Here is an 18,177-nt window from a genome sequence, read left to right as displayed (position 1 = left end):
AACAGCTTTAGTGAAGGTTACAAATGATCTTCTTATGGCCTCTGACAGTGGACTCATCTCTGTGCTTGTCCTGCTAGACCTCAGAGCAGCGTTCGTTACTGTCGACCATAATATTCTATTAGAGCGATTAGAACATGCTGTAGGTATTACAGGTACTGCACTGCAGTGGTTTGTATCATATCTATCTAATAGACTCCAATTCGTTCATGTAAATGGAGAGTCTTCTTCACACTCTGAGGTTAGTTATGGAATTCCACAGGGTTCAGTGCTAGGACCAATTCTATTTATATTATACATGCTTACCTTAGGCAGTATCATCAGAAGACATAGCATATACTGTCACTGCTATGCTGATGACACCCAGCTCTATCTATCTATGAAGCCAGATAACACACACCAATTAGTTAAACTGCAGGAATGTCTTAAAGACATAAAGACCTGGATGGCCGCTAACTTTCTGCTTCTTAATTCAGATTAAACTGAGGTTATTGTACTCGGCCCTGAAAATCTTAGAAATATGGTATCTAACCAGATTCTTACTCTGGATGGCATTACCTTGGCCTCCAGTAACGCTGTGAGGAACCTTGGAGTCATTTTTGACCAGGATATGTTCTTCAATGCACATATTAAACAAATATGTAAGACTGCTTTCTTCCATTTGCACAACATCTCTAAAGTTAGAAATATCCTGTCTCAGAGTGACACTGAAAAACTAGTCCGCGCATTTATTACTTCTAGGCTGGACTACTGTAATTCATTATTATCAGGAAGTCCTAAAACCTCCATTAAAAGCCTTCAGCTAATCCAAAATGTTGCAGCAAGAGTACTGACAGGGACTAGAAAGAGAGAGCATATTTTTCCTGTTTTGGCTTCCCTTCATTGGCTTCCTGTTAAATCCAGAATTGAATTCAAAATCCTGCTCCTCACATACAAGGTCTTAAATAATCAGGCCCCATCTTATCTTAATGACCTTGTAGTACCATATCACCCTATTAGAGCACTTCACTCTCGCACTGCAGTCTTACTTGTTGTTCCTAGAGTATTTAAAAGTAGAATGGGAGGGAGAGCCTTCAGTTTTCAGGCCCCTCTTCTATGGAAACTGAAAAGTTTCCAGTTTTGATTCGGGAGACAGACACTATCTCTACTTTTAAGATTAGGCTTAAAACTTTACTTTTTGCTAAAGCATATAGTTAGGGTTGGATCAGGTGACCCTAAATCCTCCCTTAGTTATGCTGCAATAGGCATAGGCTGCTGGGGGATTCCCATGATGCATTGAGTTTGTCCTTTTCAGTCACCTTTTTCACTCACTGTGTGTTAATAGACCTCTCTGCATTAAATCGTACTTGTTATTAATCTCTGTCTTCTGTCTTTCCTTCTCTCACCCCAACCGGTCGCAGCAGATGGCCACCCCTCCCCGACCCTGGTTCTGCTGTAGGTTTCTTCCTGTTAAACTGGAGTTTTTCCTTCATACTGTCGCCAAAGTGCTTGCTCATAGGGGGTCATTTGATTGTTGGGTTTTTCTCTGTATGTATTATTGGAGGGTCTACCTTACAATATAAAGCGCCTTGCGGCGACTGTTGTTGTGATTTGCCGCTATATAAATAAAATTGAATTAAATTGAATTGAATAATAGAAAACTGCAAGATAGAGACATATTTTTATAGCCCTTGTCTGATTTTAAAGCATCATTTAGCTTCAGTATCACATTCTCTCCTTTGCTTTGTGAACCCTGTGGTCACTGGATGTTACAAATTTAATTAAAAGAAAGATCAAACTCTGGAAATGGCTTTAACTGAAAATTTCTAATGACAGTTTTTTTAAACCTTCCTAACCAGTCACTACTGGTTTGGAGTAGTAACTGGTTAGGATTTGCTAAAGCTTCATCACAAGCTTTAGCAATGTGATGAAGTTCTAAGCCCATAAAATCAAGGAGAAAAGGTGGCTGGTTTGCATTGCTTCTTAATGTTCCCAGCTTTACAATACCGTCACTAGATTTAGTGACTTTGCATATTTCTTTGGTGAGACTCCCCCCAAAATAGCATTTATCAAAAAAAATAAAATAAAAAATACGCAATATCCTGTATGTGGTAATTAGGGATGGGTACCGGTATCCGGTGCCATGATGACATAAACGGTAGTAACCAGACCGAAAAGCAGCGCACATTTCGGTGCTTTGTTTCGGTGCTTTTTTTCCTGAGCTGTGATACACTTTAGATTCTAGCCAATCATTTTATGTTTCCGAGGATAGTAGGCGGGGCCAGGTACGTACGTTCTTTTAGAGCAGAGCTACAGATTAAAAATGCCCAAGGGGAAGCGGTCAAAGTCTGGCTGTACTTCACAGCAAAATATGCAAACTCAGCAGCCTGCAACAAGTGCTTTAAGCTGATACTGTGATACTGTCAAAGGAGGTAACACCTCAAATCTGATGAAACACCTGGCGACGCATAGCGTTTTTTTTTAAAGCCGAGAAATGCGCCGTATTTGATAGCTTGCTGCGAGACCTCACACCGAGCACATCTACTGCCGGTGTGGTGCCTGTTATCGGACCCGGAGTTAGCAACATCCCCCAAAAACACGAAGAGGAGAGTCCTGGCCCCTAGCCCTGCCAGTGTAGCAGAAATGATGACGGATGATGATGGCAGCAGCAGCAGCCGTTCTTCTCTGCGTGAGTAGCTTAATGTTGTTCGTGTGTAATTTACGTTGAGTAGGCTAACCACGTTATTAAATTAATGCATGTAAGGTGAACTAGCAAACACCATCGTAGTTACATGCGGCTGTCTTCTTGTTTGATGGCAGATACTCCCTTCACCCTGGCCAAAAAGGCTAAAATGACCAAAGAAAAAGTGGAAAACAGCTAAACATGAGAGGTTTTTGGACAAAGTTTGTGTTTTTTCCATTGTTTAAGCACTGCTTCCAGCCAAGAGCGATACCATATATGCCCCATAGCTGCAGAAAAGGCTAACATTGTTATCTTTTTACAAAAAAAACAGCTGAACATGAGAGGTTTTTGGACCAATTTTGTGTTCTCCATTCTTTAAGCACCGGTTTGAGCACCGTTTAAGCACCGGCACCGTTTCAAAAGTACCGGTTTGGCACCGGTATCGGATAAAACCTAAACGATACCCATCCCTAGTGGTAATGTAAAAAATGTAACAGTTATTGGCCAGCAGTGGGCAACTCCTCTGGCCGCAAAATGGGAGTCTAGTTGTATAGAGGTCGATAGGAAAATGAACTTTGGCCTCAGTAAACACTTTCCTGATGAGTTTATGGTCTCAATCACTAGATCATGTTTTACTGAATACAACATTCGGTTCATTATGTAAATTATACTTACCAATCAGTTTGTTAGCTGCACCTGTTTAAATGGTTGTTAATGGAAATATCTGCAATGGCAGCAATTCAATGCATTTAGGCATGCAGACATGATCAAGAAGACCTGCTTAAGTTCAAACCCAGAATCAGAATGAGGATGAAAGGTGATTTAAGTGACTTATTGCATTGGTTGTTGGCATCAGATAAGTGGTTTGAATTTTTTAGAAACTGCTGATTTACTGGCATTTTCCCATACACAAAAAAAGAGAAAATATCGAGTGATAGGCAGCTCACTGGGTGAAATACCTTGTTGATGCCAGAAGTCAGAGGAGAATGGCCAGACTACTTTGAGCCAACAGAAGGGTAACCCAAAAACAACTTGTTACAACCAAGGTATGCTGAAAACATCACACGTTAAACCTTGAGGTGTGCTAAAGCAGCAGAATACCACACTGGACCACACTGAATGCCACTCCTGTCAGCCAAGAACAGGAAACTGAGTCAATAATTCCCCCTGGCTGACCAAAATTTAATGGTAAATGTAAATGGACTGGTTTTTATATTGTGCTATTAAACTCTACTTGAGCAACCAGAGCTCAAATTTCATAAAACTTGCTTCATTCACCCATTCAAACACATTTGTACAAGCACTTTTTTCTTCACCCAAGTGCTTACTGTATTCTGCATACTGTACCATTCAAGGATCAAAGCACTAAATTCCTTATTACTAGATGACATGCATGGTACTGGGGATATTTATATTTTCTTAACACTTTAGTGCCCTTAGTACCAAATGAGCATCATGTAAATCTCAGCCTACCTGAGCATTGTTGCTAACGATGCTCATCTCTTTATGATCACAGTGCATTTATCTTTGGATGACTGGTCCCAGCAGGATAATGTCCCATGTTACAAAGCTGAAATAATCTAAACTGGTTTCTTAAACATGACAATGAATTCACTAGACTGAAACGGCCTCCTTAGTCACCAGATCTCAATCCAGCAGAACACCTTTGGGATTTGGTGAAAACAGGAGATGTGAGGTATTTTCAGCAACTTGTTGAATCTATGCCACACAGAAATAAGGCAGTCCTGAAGGCAAACAGCCTCCATCCCAACACTATCACAGTTCACTCAAAACTCTTACATAAAACATGCCTCACTCACCCATTCACACAAGCATTTGTTTCTATACCTAAGTGCTTTCTATCTTAAATTCACACACATTCATAATTTGATGAACACATCAGAGAACAACTCAGGGTTCAAGATCCGGCCGAAGAATTCTAAGACATTCAGACTGGAAAGTGGAACAACCAGGGATCAAACCATCAACCTTCCGATTAGAAGATGACCTACTTTACCCCCTCTTGACTTATAGCCATCCCTAGTGGGTATATAGTCTCCACTAGGGTGAGACCACCTTGTGACTGACATCCCTACTGTATGAACATGCAGCATTCCTTGCTTTCTCAATCAGATTCTCTTGCTGCTCATCACCAGCACATCGTTAAAAAATTAATGACACTGATTGGCTTTTATTGCCAATACTGACCAGCAAGTAATGTTAAGTCAACCATTTCAGATCATCTCTACATTGGCTTTTTAACCTAAAATAAATAAAATAACATGATTTGTCTCGGCTGCATTTCTAGTTTTTGTCCAACCTCTGGACTCTATATTAAATTCAGCTTTAGGTGTAAAAATATTTTTAAAACAAATATTTAAGCTACATCAAGGACTACATGGGTACTTTTGTAGATGTAGCTTTTTTTTATGCATTTTGCCCTTTCACCCACACATAAAACCAGTGAAAACCAAGCCCTTTAAAAAAGATTTTCAGATTTTCGTGCAGTGATATTTTTGAATATTCACTTAAACGGAAATTACAGTGGACCTGAAATCTGTTATTGTCTGTTTACCAAGAAACAGATAATTAGAAAGTCCAGCTGTGACCTTAACCATACTCTGAAACCATCATTTAGAGGTGTAAACAGCCTTTTGACAGGTGAGCTTTAAGGTGGTTGCTAGAACATGCATGCGAGTTAAACGCTTACAGTCCAACATAATGGTGCACTTAGAAATGTAACTGAATCACATGCAGAGAAAAATATAAAAGTGGAGGAGGTAGACAGAAGGGCTAAGTAGCATACACCAGAGAGGTTTCGTAACAATTAGTATTTAAATATGAGCTGGGAGAGTGGAGGTGGGCATGTCCTCCCTCAACTGCCAATTTCATTTTCAGCATCATCTCAGACTTAACAAGTGGGAACAAGCATATACAAAGGTCTGTGAAGGATGTCAACACAGGTATACAATGTGAAAATTCTTTATGGTTGCAGCTGTAACCACAAATTCTTTATGGTTACAGCTGTAACCATAAAGAGACGACAGATAGTGACAGTAGTTAGAGTGGATTTCTAACCACTGTCATACTCTGGCTCATGAGGTGTGACACAACACAACTTTAACCAATATTTAGAAATGTATTGACTAAAAGAGGCATAAAACATGATTAACTTTATGAGGTGTGTCAACAGTTGGAAGAATACTGGAGTGTAAAATACATATGGTGTTGTGTAATGTAAAATCTAAGATTACCAGGTTTAACCCAAACAAATAGCATGATACTGGGTGGATGGAGAGCAAGAAAGGCAGGTCTTAAATGCTCCAGTAAGACTGGTCAGGTACTCCCAATTGAACTGATCAACTCCACCTAGGAGGAACCTGCAAGGAAATACTGAGGGACAAACACCAGGTTCCATACAGCAGGCCCAGCCAAGGCAGTAAGCCATCACACGCCTCTCCATAAGAATGGAGCCATAATAACAGACTGATCTCAAATGAAATACAATAGGAGACGGAATGTTTTCAATGCCAGTCTAACATTACTTCTGACTTTTCAACAGGTGTAACAAAACAAAACAAAACCAAAAACTAGCCGAATAATCAATGAACCGTTTCTAAAAACAAAAGTTGATGGTCGACACCCAGCATTGTTTCAACCCCTTTCACCACATCCTCAGCAACCTGATACCACAAGGAAGCAAAATAAGTGGGAAGAGGACGCAAGGATAAAACCAAGTAGGTAACACACACACATTTGCCCAAACCACCTGTAAGTAGTTGTAGATAATCCATCCACCACCACCTAGGGATGGCAATCAAAAATTGTTGCCACTTAGGAAATATTAGAACTGGTTTTCTATTATCAATGCCTGCAGGTACTGGCAATGCACACTGATAGATTTTAGCTAATAAAGCAGTTATACCACAGCTGGCACACCAGAATTGACATAAACTTCAAAATATTTTACCTCCAATGGTGCCTTAACAAAATATGCTAATACACTATATTCTCGAGCACACAAAGCAGATAATGGACTTTACTATTCTACATGTCACAAACCAAAACAACTGCAATGGGTTGCATCCAGGATTCGACACAACTCATGAGCCAGAACAAGTAACAGGAGAAATACAGCTTTAGCCAAAATTGACCAGTGTATTCACTGAAAGAGAAACCATAATTAACTTTATGAGACCTGTGGTGCTGTTAGTGTATTTGCAGTTGGATAAATTTGAATATTAGGTTATATGGTGTTGTGTAGTGGAAAGCTTAAAATAATTAGGTTGAGGAGAACCAAACAAATGGCACGGCTGTATAGAGAGGCAGCAAGACTGAGACAGCTGGTTCTTCAGTGCTCCAGAGGAAATGAACTCCAGCTAGCAGGAACCTGCAACAGGGCAACACAGAGGAGCAAACAGCAGGAAACATGCAGCAGGCCTAGCTGAGGCAGAGGACCATCACACCTCACATATCAGGCATGCTGGGTCTGCAACAGCATTTGTATCACAGAAACACCAAGCTGAACTAGAGTTTCCACTGCTGAACATTTTCCTTCACTTGCAGAGGCACGATCTCAGTCCAGCACTTGACTGCATAATAATCTGAGTTATTCAAACACTGAATGCAGACAGGTTGCAGACACAAATGTAACAAAATCCACAGTGCGTATTAGCACAATTTCATTTTCTTGGGAAATCCAGCTCTACAAGTCTCTACAATTTTTTCCTTCACCAACTCTGTAAACCTATATTCTGCTGCACTGGTCTTTGGGGAGCATGCTAATCCTCTTGATACAGTGCGTATGTGGAGAGATTAACATCTTAAATTATTGATTCATCAAAATTATCAACAGATGTAAGATTGACCTCACTGGCTAATACAACTTCTTATGAGTTTTTTTTAAGTTACCCATGACTCCTCTTATGTTAGCTTTAAAGTCTGCGCTTCTTACATAAATCTGAGCACCTTCCTGTTGTTTCTGGCCGTCGGATGAATTAATGCTAATGATAAAATATGCTTTTGCTTTAATCCTGTGAATACATCCTTAATTTAAAAAAACAAAACAAAAAAAAACCTATTATTTCCTACTATTAAAGATTTGTGAGCTATGGACATAAATGTCTTTTGGAAAGTCACACTGATCTTTGACTAGTACTGGAAATTGAGAACATTTGTAGGCGAGAGCAAGTTTCAAATTCTCCAGTCCATTGGAATCGTAGGCTTATCTTTTAATCAATGGCATGGTTTTTCTCCATTGTGTATTGCATAACAATGATGTCAAACCCATGATAGTAAAATCTTACACACACACACAAGCTTGTGTCACATTCTTTGACTTCTATTTCTATGCTGGGTTCCAATTCAGACATAAAAACTTCTGTTTTAATGGTGTAATGTAAAAAGCAAACCTGGCTAAAACAAAAACACAATGAAACATTACCAGTCAGAGCCTGGAACTCAACAACAAAATATTATGGGATCAGCTTGACAGAGAACAAAAGGGAGTAAACATCTCCTGAACGTCCCTCAAGAAGCCTGGGAAATTATTACCAAAGACTACATAATGAAATTACAAAAAAAAAGCTGTCTAAGAGAGTTCAGGCTATGTATAAAGCTTTTTTCTTTATATATTGTATATTCATGTATTTTTGCACCACTTTCAATAAATTGTGGCAGTCATTTCTCATCAAGCTATAAAGACATGAAGCATGGCTCAAGACTTTTGCACAGTATTGTATTCACTTAAGCCTGGATTATACTATGTTGCGGACATGGACATAGACAACTGAAGACCCAACAGCCGTGTAGGCATTCCTGTTCTAATTCTTAAATGGTAAATGGCCTGCATTTGTATAGCGCTTTACTCAGTCCCTAAGGACCCCAAAGCGCTTTACACTACATTCAGTCATTCACCCATTCACACACTGGCAATGGCAAGCTACGTTGTAGCCACAGCTGCCCTGGGGCGCACTGACAGAGGCGAGGCTGCCGGACACTGGCGCCACCGGGCCCTCTGACCACCACCAGTAGGCAAACATGGGGTTAGTATCTTGCCCAAGGATATTTGGCATGCAGCCAGGAGGCAACCTGGGATCGAACCACCGACCTTCTGATTAGTGGCTGACCTGCTCTGCCACCTGAGCTCTCCACGGACGAATCAGCATGGTCACAAAAAAAGGCAGGCACATGCTTATGTGCAGGGGTGCAGATAAGTTATCCGCAGGTGCGCATGCGCTGTCAAAATAAAAGACGCACACCAGGTAAGAAGTTGCAACGCGCGTTTGCGTACATATAAAAGGCCCTGTTTTTGTCCGCTAGAGTGGGATTTTCACGGCATATTCTGCACCAAATCTCTGTGCGTTAATCATTTGTTTGAAGCCAGCTCACCTCCTGAAACCACTTTTCCGAGAATACGCGCTTCTTTTGTGGTTCGGACTCCTTCTCACATTTCTTTGGAGGTGGAGGAACACCAAAGTAATTGCTTAAAGGAGCTTGCTTCTTCAACATCTTTAAGAGCTCTAAACAAATGTTTGTCCTCCTCCAGAAAATCTTATGTACGCAAACACGCGTTGCAATTTCTTATCTGGTGCACGTTTTTTATTTTGACAGTGTATGCGCACCTGCGGACCACTTATGTGCACCCCTGCTTATGTGGTCCTTCATGCTCACTATCTGATGACGAAATTTACATCACTGAGACCCAAGCGGACCCTAAAAGAATTGCAGATTGCAGACTATCCAATAATCCAAAATTATGATACTGCCAACCACACCCGTCATCAGCGTGCCGTTTAGTCAATCAAAAATAAGTTATCTGAGCTGAGCTGAGCCCCCCCCCCCCCCCCAACTGCCTCCCTCTTCCCACTCCATCACACCCCCACAGATGCAGGGCCTTGGTGTACAGGTGCATCACTGAGGTGCAGGGGAGACATTCCTCCTCTGTCCCCTTCTGGCCACCTGTGCCTCAATTTTATTTCACAACCTAGACATCCACATTACTAATATTCTCATAGCAGATACATACAGGGCCGTGGGGGTGGGCACAGTATACGGCGTCCAGGTTGAATACGGTCTGTGTATTCAACCTCACCTCTGGCGCCGGTGCCCACCTCTCAATTTTAAATACATGTAGACATTGAGGGTTCTCGGGAGGGGCCGTGCTGACACCTGCTGCTTCCGGGCAGGAAGCACCATGCCCTTCCCGTGCTTTAAATGCACTTTAGAACAGCACGCAGCAACACCACATATGAGTGGGCGGAGAGAGTTATGCGATCTTCACACCCCCGTTCTCTGTTCGCCATCGGGGTCTGGGATGCTGGGCCTCACTGCTGTTGCAGGACCGGGGCGATCTGCTTGTCTCCACCCCAGGGAAAAGGGCAACATCTCCTGGGTCTGGGGGCGAATTGCCCCTCTGGGGGTGATGGTACCTGGACCTGGGTTATAGAGTATGTTTGGGGAGTGAGGGTGTGCGTACAGTGTTCATTTCTGCTTGTCTCCACGTTGGAGGAGTGCTGAATATTCGTATATGTGTGCATGAGGGTGGAAATGCATGCTTGTGTCTGTGTGTGCCAGACCCCCCCCCCCCACTACACTCCCTGCCAGTGGCTGATGCCCTCAGCCGTCAGTCCACTGGTGGTTCTTGGTGTCCGGGGCTGGGCGCTCAGGTATGTACTAGCTCACTCCCAGTGGCTGCTTGGCGGGGCCTGGCTCAGTCAGGCCCCTCCCGGGGGATGGGGGGCCCTCGGACCTCAGGCCTCCTGGCCCGGGGCTCGGTCCACTCTGGCATAGCTGTCTGATGGCCGAGCCTGCAGGCACGTTGCCGCAGCCCCTGTAGCTTCTGCACCATGGCTGCTGGGTGACCCCCCCCCCCGCATCTAGAGCTCTCGTCAGCTCTTTCCAGGTTGGCTTGGTTGGCTGCTGCCTCTAAACATATCATGCATTGTCGGTCTTGTGTGCTGCTCAGTAAGATTCAGTATTTATTATTTACAGATACCTATGCTTATGTTGGTTGTTGCTATAGTTTCCCTTCTGTGCTGTTTTCTTTTTGCTTGTTTTTTTTTTCTCAGCAGGTAGTGAAGCAGATTTTTAGTGTCTTTTCTCTCTATCCCTCTCCTCCTCCATTTTTCTTTCCCTCTCCTTCTCTTAACTCTCTTCCCAACTTCTCTGTTCTTTTTATTTCTCTTTCCCATCCCCGAGTCCAGTCCTTTCTGACTGTAATAACTTAAAATAAAAATAAATAATAAAGATCGAATAAACTATGAAAATCAAGTGGAGCAGTTTGGCAAAAGGTCCACTTGGGAAAGTAAATTGTTGGGCACTTTTCTTGGCCTTGAGACAATAATTCTGATTGCTACAGTGTCATACAGGACAGGCAAAAAATAAAAATAAAAAATAAAGTTATCTGTGTATAAGTTATTGGTCATTTGCCATTCTGAGCTAATTCATATTTCTCTCTGGCTGCCCTGACAACTTCAACAACTTTAAGTCTGTGATGGTTTGAGGGCTTTGTGTGTTCAAGGTTGTGTTTTGTACATTCCAAGACACTTGTCTGCATGCCTTGGGTTGTGTTACTTTTTAATTCCCCTCAACTCGAAGCAGACTGGCTACTGACCTCCGACATCAACGAGGCATTTTCACCCAGAGAACTGCCACTCACTGGATGCTTTCTCTCTTTTGCACCATTCCCTGTAAACACTGAAGATGCTTGTATGGAAAAATCCCAGCAGCTCAGCAGTTTTTGAAATACTCAGACAACCCATCTGGCACCAACAACCAAGCCACATTCAAAAACGCTTAAATGACCTTTCATCCTCATTTTGATGTTTGGTTTGAACCAGAGCAGACTTTATCATATCTACATTCCTAAATGCATGTTGCTGCCATGCTATTGGCAGACTAGATATTTTAGATATTTGCATTAACAAGCAGTTAAGCAAGTGTACCAAACAAAGTGGCATGTGTGCATGCGTGCATGCGTGCTCAACACAACTCACCAATAACTATTTTCAGCTAAGAAGGAAAACAATTATATGGTTTACTGAGAACTAAAGAAAGGAATCAATAGATAAGTGAAATTTAAGAAGAAACACCAAATTTAAGAAGAAGAAACAAACTTAAGAAACACCCTCCAGAGAAAGCATTACAGACCAAATATTGAATCCAGCCACATAATTACAGGTCAAATATTTAACTTTTTTCCCCAACGTCAAACGATACCACTGAAGTTCTGAATTTTAATATACAGCACTGGTCTCAGCCTCTCTCACTTACTCTTGGAAATGACTACATATTTACTCCAATGCCTTTTGGCACAGATTCCATCTCATTGACTCCTCAACATGTTTAGAGAACTTTGCACAGCAAAAGATAAAAACACGGGTTTCCAAACATTCCAACAGAAACCTATGAGAAACCTTAAGGTTTTCCTCTTCAAATAAAAGTATCAAGACTTGGTGCTTTTCTTTATAAATGTGAAAAACAATGCTGCCGGTGATCACCTTGCTTTTGTTTTCATCATGAAATTAAATATTAATGAGCATGCTAAATGCAATGCAATGCACAGCCCATAAGTTTTTGGACAATTACACATTTTTGTATTTTTGCCCCCCACAGCAGATTTTAAATCAATGATTTGATTGAAGTACGCTTTGTTTAAAGGTTTTATTTAAAGCCTTTGAGAGAAATGTTGCATTAGGTGTTTAGGAAGTGCAGCCATTTTTATAAGTACTTTCCCATTTACAGAGGATCAAAATGATTTATAAAGTGACTAACGTCACTGATACATAAAGTGAAGTTTGAGTTGTTTTTAATACTTGCTTGAAGTTTCAGAACCCACGGCCATCACCAAATGCTCCATTTCCTCCCTTGAGATGCTCTGTTAGGCCTTTACTGCAGCAACCTGCACCTGCTATTTGTTTGTGGGTTTCTGCCTTCAGTTATGTCATCAATAACTGAAAGGCATGCTCTAATGAGTTTAGATCAGGTTTCTAACTTTGTCATCGAAGGATATCCTATTTCTTTGCCTTGAGAAATTCTTGAGTTGCTTTTCCGTATGTTTTGGGTCATTATCTATTTGCACTGTGAAGCACTGTCAAATCGGTTTTGCAGCATTTGACAGAATCTAAGCAGAGAGTACAGTCCTGCACACTTTAGAAGTCATCCTGCTGCTTTTATAAGCAGTCACATCATCATTAGAAACTGCCAGCAATAGATTTCCATGCCATATTATTGCCTCCACAATATTTGACAGATGATGTGGCATTCTTCACACGATGAACTGTTTCACTTTCCTTGTTTATATTTTACTCTTCCCATCATTCCGGTACTAATCAATCTTGGTTTCATCTGTTGAAAGATTGTTTTTACAGAACTGTGCAGGCTCTTTAAGATGTTTTCTGGCCAAGTCTTATCTGGCCTTCTTGTTCTTGAATGTAATCAATGCTTTGCATCTTGTTGTAAACCCTCTTTAAATTCATGAAAGAGCCTCTTGATTGTAGACTGTGACAATCATACACCTACCTACTTGACAGTGTTCTTAAATGGGCGAGATGTTTTGAAGAGGTTTTCTTAACCCTTAGATGCATGAGTGACTCTACCCTAAACTCTTCCATAAGTGGGCCACTTTTGTCATTTCAGTTAATAATAATCATTTGTATTATATGGGGAGGGGTGTCCCCTTTCTGTTTTTTTCCATCCACCATTTCCACTAGCTTCCAGGCCATACTCTGCACAGATCTTTCTGTATACTATGCCCGCCACTTCGTTATGGTGTTCCATGTATGCCCTGCCTGCTAGCATCTTGCATCCTGCTGTTATGTGCTGGATTACACAGCCTACACCTGGGGTCTTGTCTGGTGTGCTCGACCCCAGCCTCTGTGGATCTTGTGCTCAGAGCTTGTTCCTGTGCTGCTGTGATTAGTGCCTCTGTGCTGTCTTTCAGTCCAGCCTCGTCCAGCCACAGGTAGGACTTCTGGATGTCAGCCACTTCCTCTATCTGCCGGTGGTACATACCATGCAGGGGCTTTTCCTTCCATGATGGTTCCTCCTCTTTCTTGGGTTTCTGCTGCCTGAGGTATTGACTGAGCATGTGGTCGGTTGGGGCCATCTTCCTGATGTATTCATAGATGTTTGTGGTCTCATCCTGGACTGTGGTACTGATGCTCACCAGTCCCCAGCCTCCTTCCTTCCCCTTAGCAGAAAGCCTCAGGGTGCTGGACTTGGAGTGAAACCCTTGATGCATGGTCAAGAGCTTCCTGGTCTTGATGTCAGTGGCTTCCATCTCATCCTTTGGCCAGCTTATTATCCCAGCAGGGTACCTGATGACAGGCAGGGCCTAGGTGTTGATAGCCCAGATCTTGTTATTACCGTTAAGCAGCTGGATAGCGTAGTGGTAAGAGCGGGAGTCGCAAGTTCGATTCCCGACTGGGGCGTGTGTATCCAGTAAGGGTCCTAAGCTAGACCCACTATGCTAACCAAGCCCACCGCAAACATGAGCAAAACAGATAAATATGAAGCCATACTGGCTCGGACGTCGCCCGCATTAACAATGAGAAGTGGGCTACTGGAACAAGAAGCCATCAGAGGACAAGAGACGAAAATAGGGCACTGTTGGAATGCTACTAGGCAAGTAACCCCAGCGGACGGGTTACATGAATAGGATGAGGGACCTATGGAATCTTTGATACCCACTACTGACGGTGAAACAACATTCGGAAGAAGGGACTGGTCTCACAGCTAGAGGTTGACGAAATACAACACACACGCTACGGCTACGGCTACGGCTGGGCTATATCATACCGTTCACGGTAATACCGGTGTAATGTTGGGCAACAATAAGAAAATGAAATATCGCGATAGAATATGGGTAAAACGCGTATGCGCAGTGCCTTTGTTTACATACGCACATGGCGGCGACGCAGAATGAGAAGAGCGAAAGTGGATGGTTGAATGAAACGGATGAACCAGAATTGGTTTGTAAAAATGCTGCAACTTCAGTGGTGTGGAACTGGTTTGGCTTTCATCCGTCAGATACACAACAAAGCACTATTTTTGGTAGAGCGTGCTAGCAGGCCGTCGTTATTACCGTGTTTTTTGGAAAATACGGCACACTTAAAATCAATCCTTTGATTTTTCTGAAAATCGACAGTGCCCCTTATAATCCCGTGTGCCTTATGTATGAATTCTGGTTGTGTTTACTGACCTGGAAACGATTTTATGTCGTACATGGCGCTCGAAAATCTGTCAAATGTTTTAGTACGACTTTGCTAAGCTACGAAGCCGCACCGCTTGATGGATTGTCGGAGCATTACGGCTATCGTAGGCAGGAGCCTCGCGGAGTGATACGCACTGTGCTTCAACATAATATTACCGTGTGTATAAGCTCTTTTTAAGTTTTGTGGATATTATACATGGTTATGCTGAGGATATGTTGGCCAATTTCCACTGGAAATGTATTTGGCTGAACTGTCAGCAAGGAATTTGCATTTGCACTGTTACGTTTTTTATATAACTTTAACGCACTTAAAAAAGCTGCTTGTTTAAGTGAGAATACATTGATGTTTTTGGGGTTTTTTTGCACTAATAAAGTTGAGGAGTTATAAAGTATTTTGTCTAGTGTCAATTATATCGTCAGTTATATCGTTATGGCAAATTTTCAAATGTATATTGTGATAAATATTTTTAGTCATATCGCCCTGCTCTAGGTAGGGCAAGGGGGAGCCAGGACGACAGGTCAGGGGGTAGATATCATCACTCCCACCCGAGATTGGGTACCAAGCTCCAAGTACAATGGAAGAAGGAACTGAGTGCGAGAGGAACTGACATTCAATTTATCATGTTTAATTTATTATGGATCAGGTAACAGGCCGCAAAACTTATTACTGAATTAAATTTGCAAGAGTTAATTAACTCTTGCAGCAATGTCAAACAACCCTTTCCATGGTCATTTTTAAACTAAAAGGTACGCAGCACAGGTAAACACTGGTCAGCTTCTCCAGTTAAATACAGTTTATTTGTGGCAGTTGGCAACTGTGGCATCAGATGCAGCTGTAGTCATTTTAGCAGAGAAATGACTCAAAGACAGATTATTGTTAGCAAAACCTGCTCAGCAATGATCAATCATTTCAGCTCTATACAAAACTGATCCGTCTTGAAGTTTATAGTACAGGCTGCCACATGAGGCAGGTTTCACATAAAGGCAACAGCCCGCTTAGAACAAGAAGAGGTGTCAAGAGTCAAACTTCAAAACAAAAGTACAGAATTGCTCAGAATAACTTCACCTGTGTAAGGGTACACTCACACAGTTACAAGTGAACAGCATGCTGACGGATTTTCCCCACACATCAACAGTAATTACTGCATAATGTCTTGAAAGTAGCTTTCATAGCTCAGTGGTAGTTCATGAATGCATGACACCAATGTAATGATTCAGTAAAGCACTAGATGTTACAATCCTGGACAACGCATTGCTTTTAATGGAGAAAATCTTGAGGGATGGCTTATGAGGAAAGCAGCCCAGAAACTTTACCAGCAGCACACATCTTTGTGAGCCTCAACTTTCATTCTTTTACCCAAGCTAGCCTGCCATTTTCCCTGGTTAGGTTTAGGGATTAGAGATCTGATCTAAATTTTAAAAATTTGGGACACATCGTCAGTAGTGGACCTTGGATTCATCAGTAGAGGAGGCCAAACTTTATGCTTAACAAAATGGAGCAATTAAGTAAATATTAAAAAAAAAACAAAAACAAAAAAACCCCTAAATAATAGTGGCAGTAGTAAGAGAGTGGAAGGGTGGTGGTGTAAAGATCAAGTGTAAAACGTAACCCAATGTGTTCTCTTTTTGGAAACCTTGTGTTATCTTACTTTAGTTTTAATGTGTTTCTGGGACAAAGAGCACTCATTTACTGAATATTAAAGTCAGTGGTTCTAACTATTTGGGAAAATGCAATTAATGCCACTCACTTATTCAGTCTATTGTATTTTAGCTGACATCCAGCTTCACTCATCATGCGTTATTTGGCAGTGTTGTGAGCTGATAATGTTATCTACTTAAAAACACTCAGTGGATGCCCAAGCTTTTCCTCAGATGGACTTTTTGACATGTTTAAACTTTGTACATTACTTTAAATAAGTACACTTGTTTGTCCTTGGGAGACCCATCTGTGTCTCTACCATGAGCTCAAACAGAGACACCACACCAGAGTGACAAAAGCTAATGACAGCATGTGTCAGATTTGACAAAACTGATGAGGGAGCCAGCCTTTGTGCAATTTCTGAACGCCCCCCCCCTCGCCGGGCCCCCACACACTCCCAGAGTGATGTTGCGCACGGGGGCAGCTTGACCTTCCTGTCACCCATTCGGGCAACTTTTAAGCCCATAACTACGAGAGTCACAATTTCACAAAAATCACACATCAACCATGAAAGAAGCTCGCACCGAGTTGCGTACGCCGTTTGACAAAAATAAACCGGTGTCTGATTCTGTCTGCCAAACAGCCTGTGACACTAACGCCGCTGTCGAGGCTGTGATGACAAAATATCTTTTGGCACGTATGTGCACCTTCAGAACCATCACTCCGTCTGTAGCTATTCACCATGCCCGTTCGCTCAGCGCTGCTGTCACTTTACCACGACTTTCAACTCGGCGACACACTGAGGAGTTCAGCCCGTAAATTACATCTTATCCATTTACTACAGTCGTGAAGAATTATGACAAAGTATATCAAAAGCGACATAAAGTATAAGCTTAAATTAGGCAATCTTGTCTTTGCCAAGCTTGAAAACGGGTTAGTTTCGCCTGTTAAAGGGCTTAGGACACCGCTTTTTGCATACGCGACGCCCTTCCCTTTACTTCCTAATTCCATTATTCGTCAATATTACAGAGCATTTTCCTTAGACATGTTTTTATCCTACCTCGTAAAGGTCTCCTGAAGCCATTCTTGGGTGCAGACAGCGGCGGCGCGGCGTTCTTGCCTGCCTTGTTGGCTTTTTTTGGACCCTACTCTCTCGGTGTTTCGGCGAAAGCCCCGATAGACGGGAATTAGCGAGCAGCCTTGTTATTCTGAGCAATCCGCAGCAGCAGATCAGACAGTGTCAATCGAGCCCGGCGGATCGTTCCACGCTTAAAACAAGCAACCATCGGGGCGGTGCTGTTTACATATACCGAAGTACAGGACTAAAAATTAGTCCCGGACTAAGAATGTAGCCTGACGGTCTGCATGCGCCCAGCTCATCTGAGCTCTGTTGCAATCCACTCAGCGGGAGACGTTATACGCGTTGTGTTTACACACACCAGCTGGGTCAGATCCCTTTCTATGATCCCCTTTACCTGTCCACTGTGGCGTCATAGAAAGATCTGACCTACCTTATTTGTATTCACCGGGAAATATCTAGAACAAGTTAAGCGGAACTATTTGTAATGATTCATCACTAGCTACTGATGTTGGTAGACCTTCTTACTGAACTTTGCATCAGCATCAAATATCTTTAAAATATTTATTTATTTATTAATAAATTAA

The 18,177-nt window shown here is 42.1% G+C and overlaps 1 protein-coding gene across 1 annotated transcript in view; it reads right to left on the bottom strand.

The window, feature by feature from the left end:
* The window catches only part of LOC146393640 (chromodomain Y-like protein 2), a 47,637-nt gene extending 29,708 nt beyond the window's left edge, over nt 1–17,929 (bottom strand). Inside the window, exon 1 of the mRNA XM_084932324.1 lies at nt 17,573–17,929. Coding sequence (XP_084788450.1) covers nt 17,573–17,596 — 24 coding nt within the window. The 5' untranslated portion in view covers nt 17,597–17,929. The remainder of the gene's footprint in view (nt 1–17,572) is intronic.
* Between the last annotated feature and the right edge of the window lie 248 nt (nt 17,930–18,177).

This window comes from Perissodus microlepis, chromosome 1 (assembly GCF_051167445.1).
Source record: "Perissodus microlepis isolate ML-2025 ecotype Zambia chromosome 1, ASM5116744v1, whole genome shotgun sequence".
Classification (NCBI taxonomy): Eukaryota; Metazoa; Chordata; class Actinopteri; order Cichliformes; family Cichlidae; genus Perissodus; species Perissodus microlepis.
This window is presented reverse-complemented; position numbering and strand designations above follow the sequence as displayed.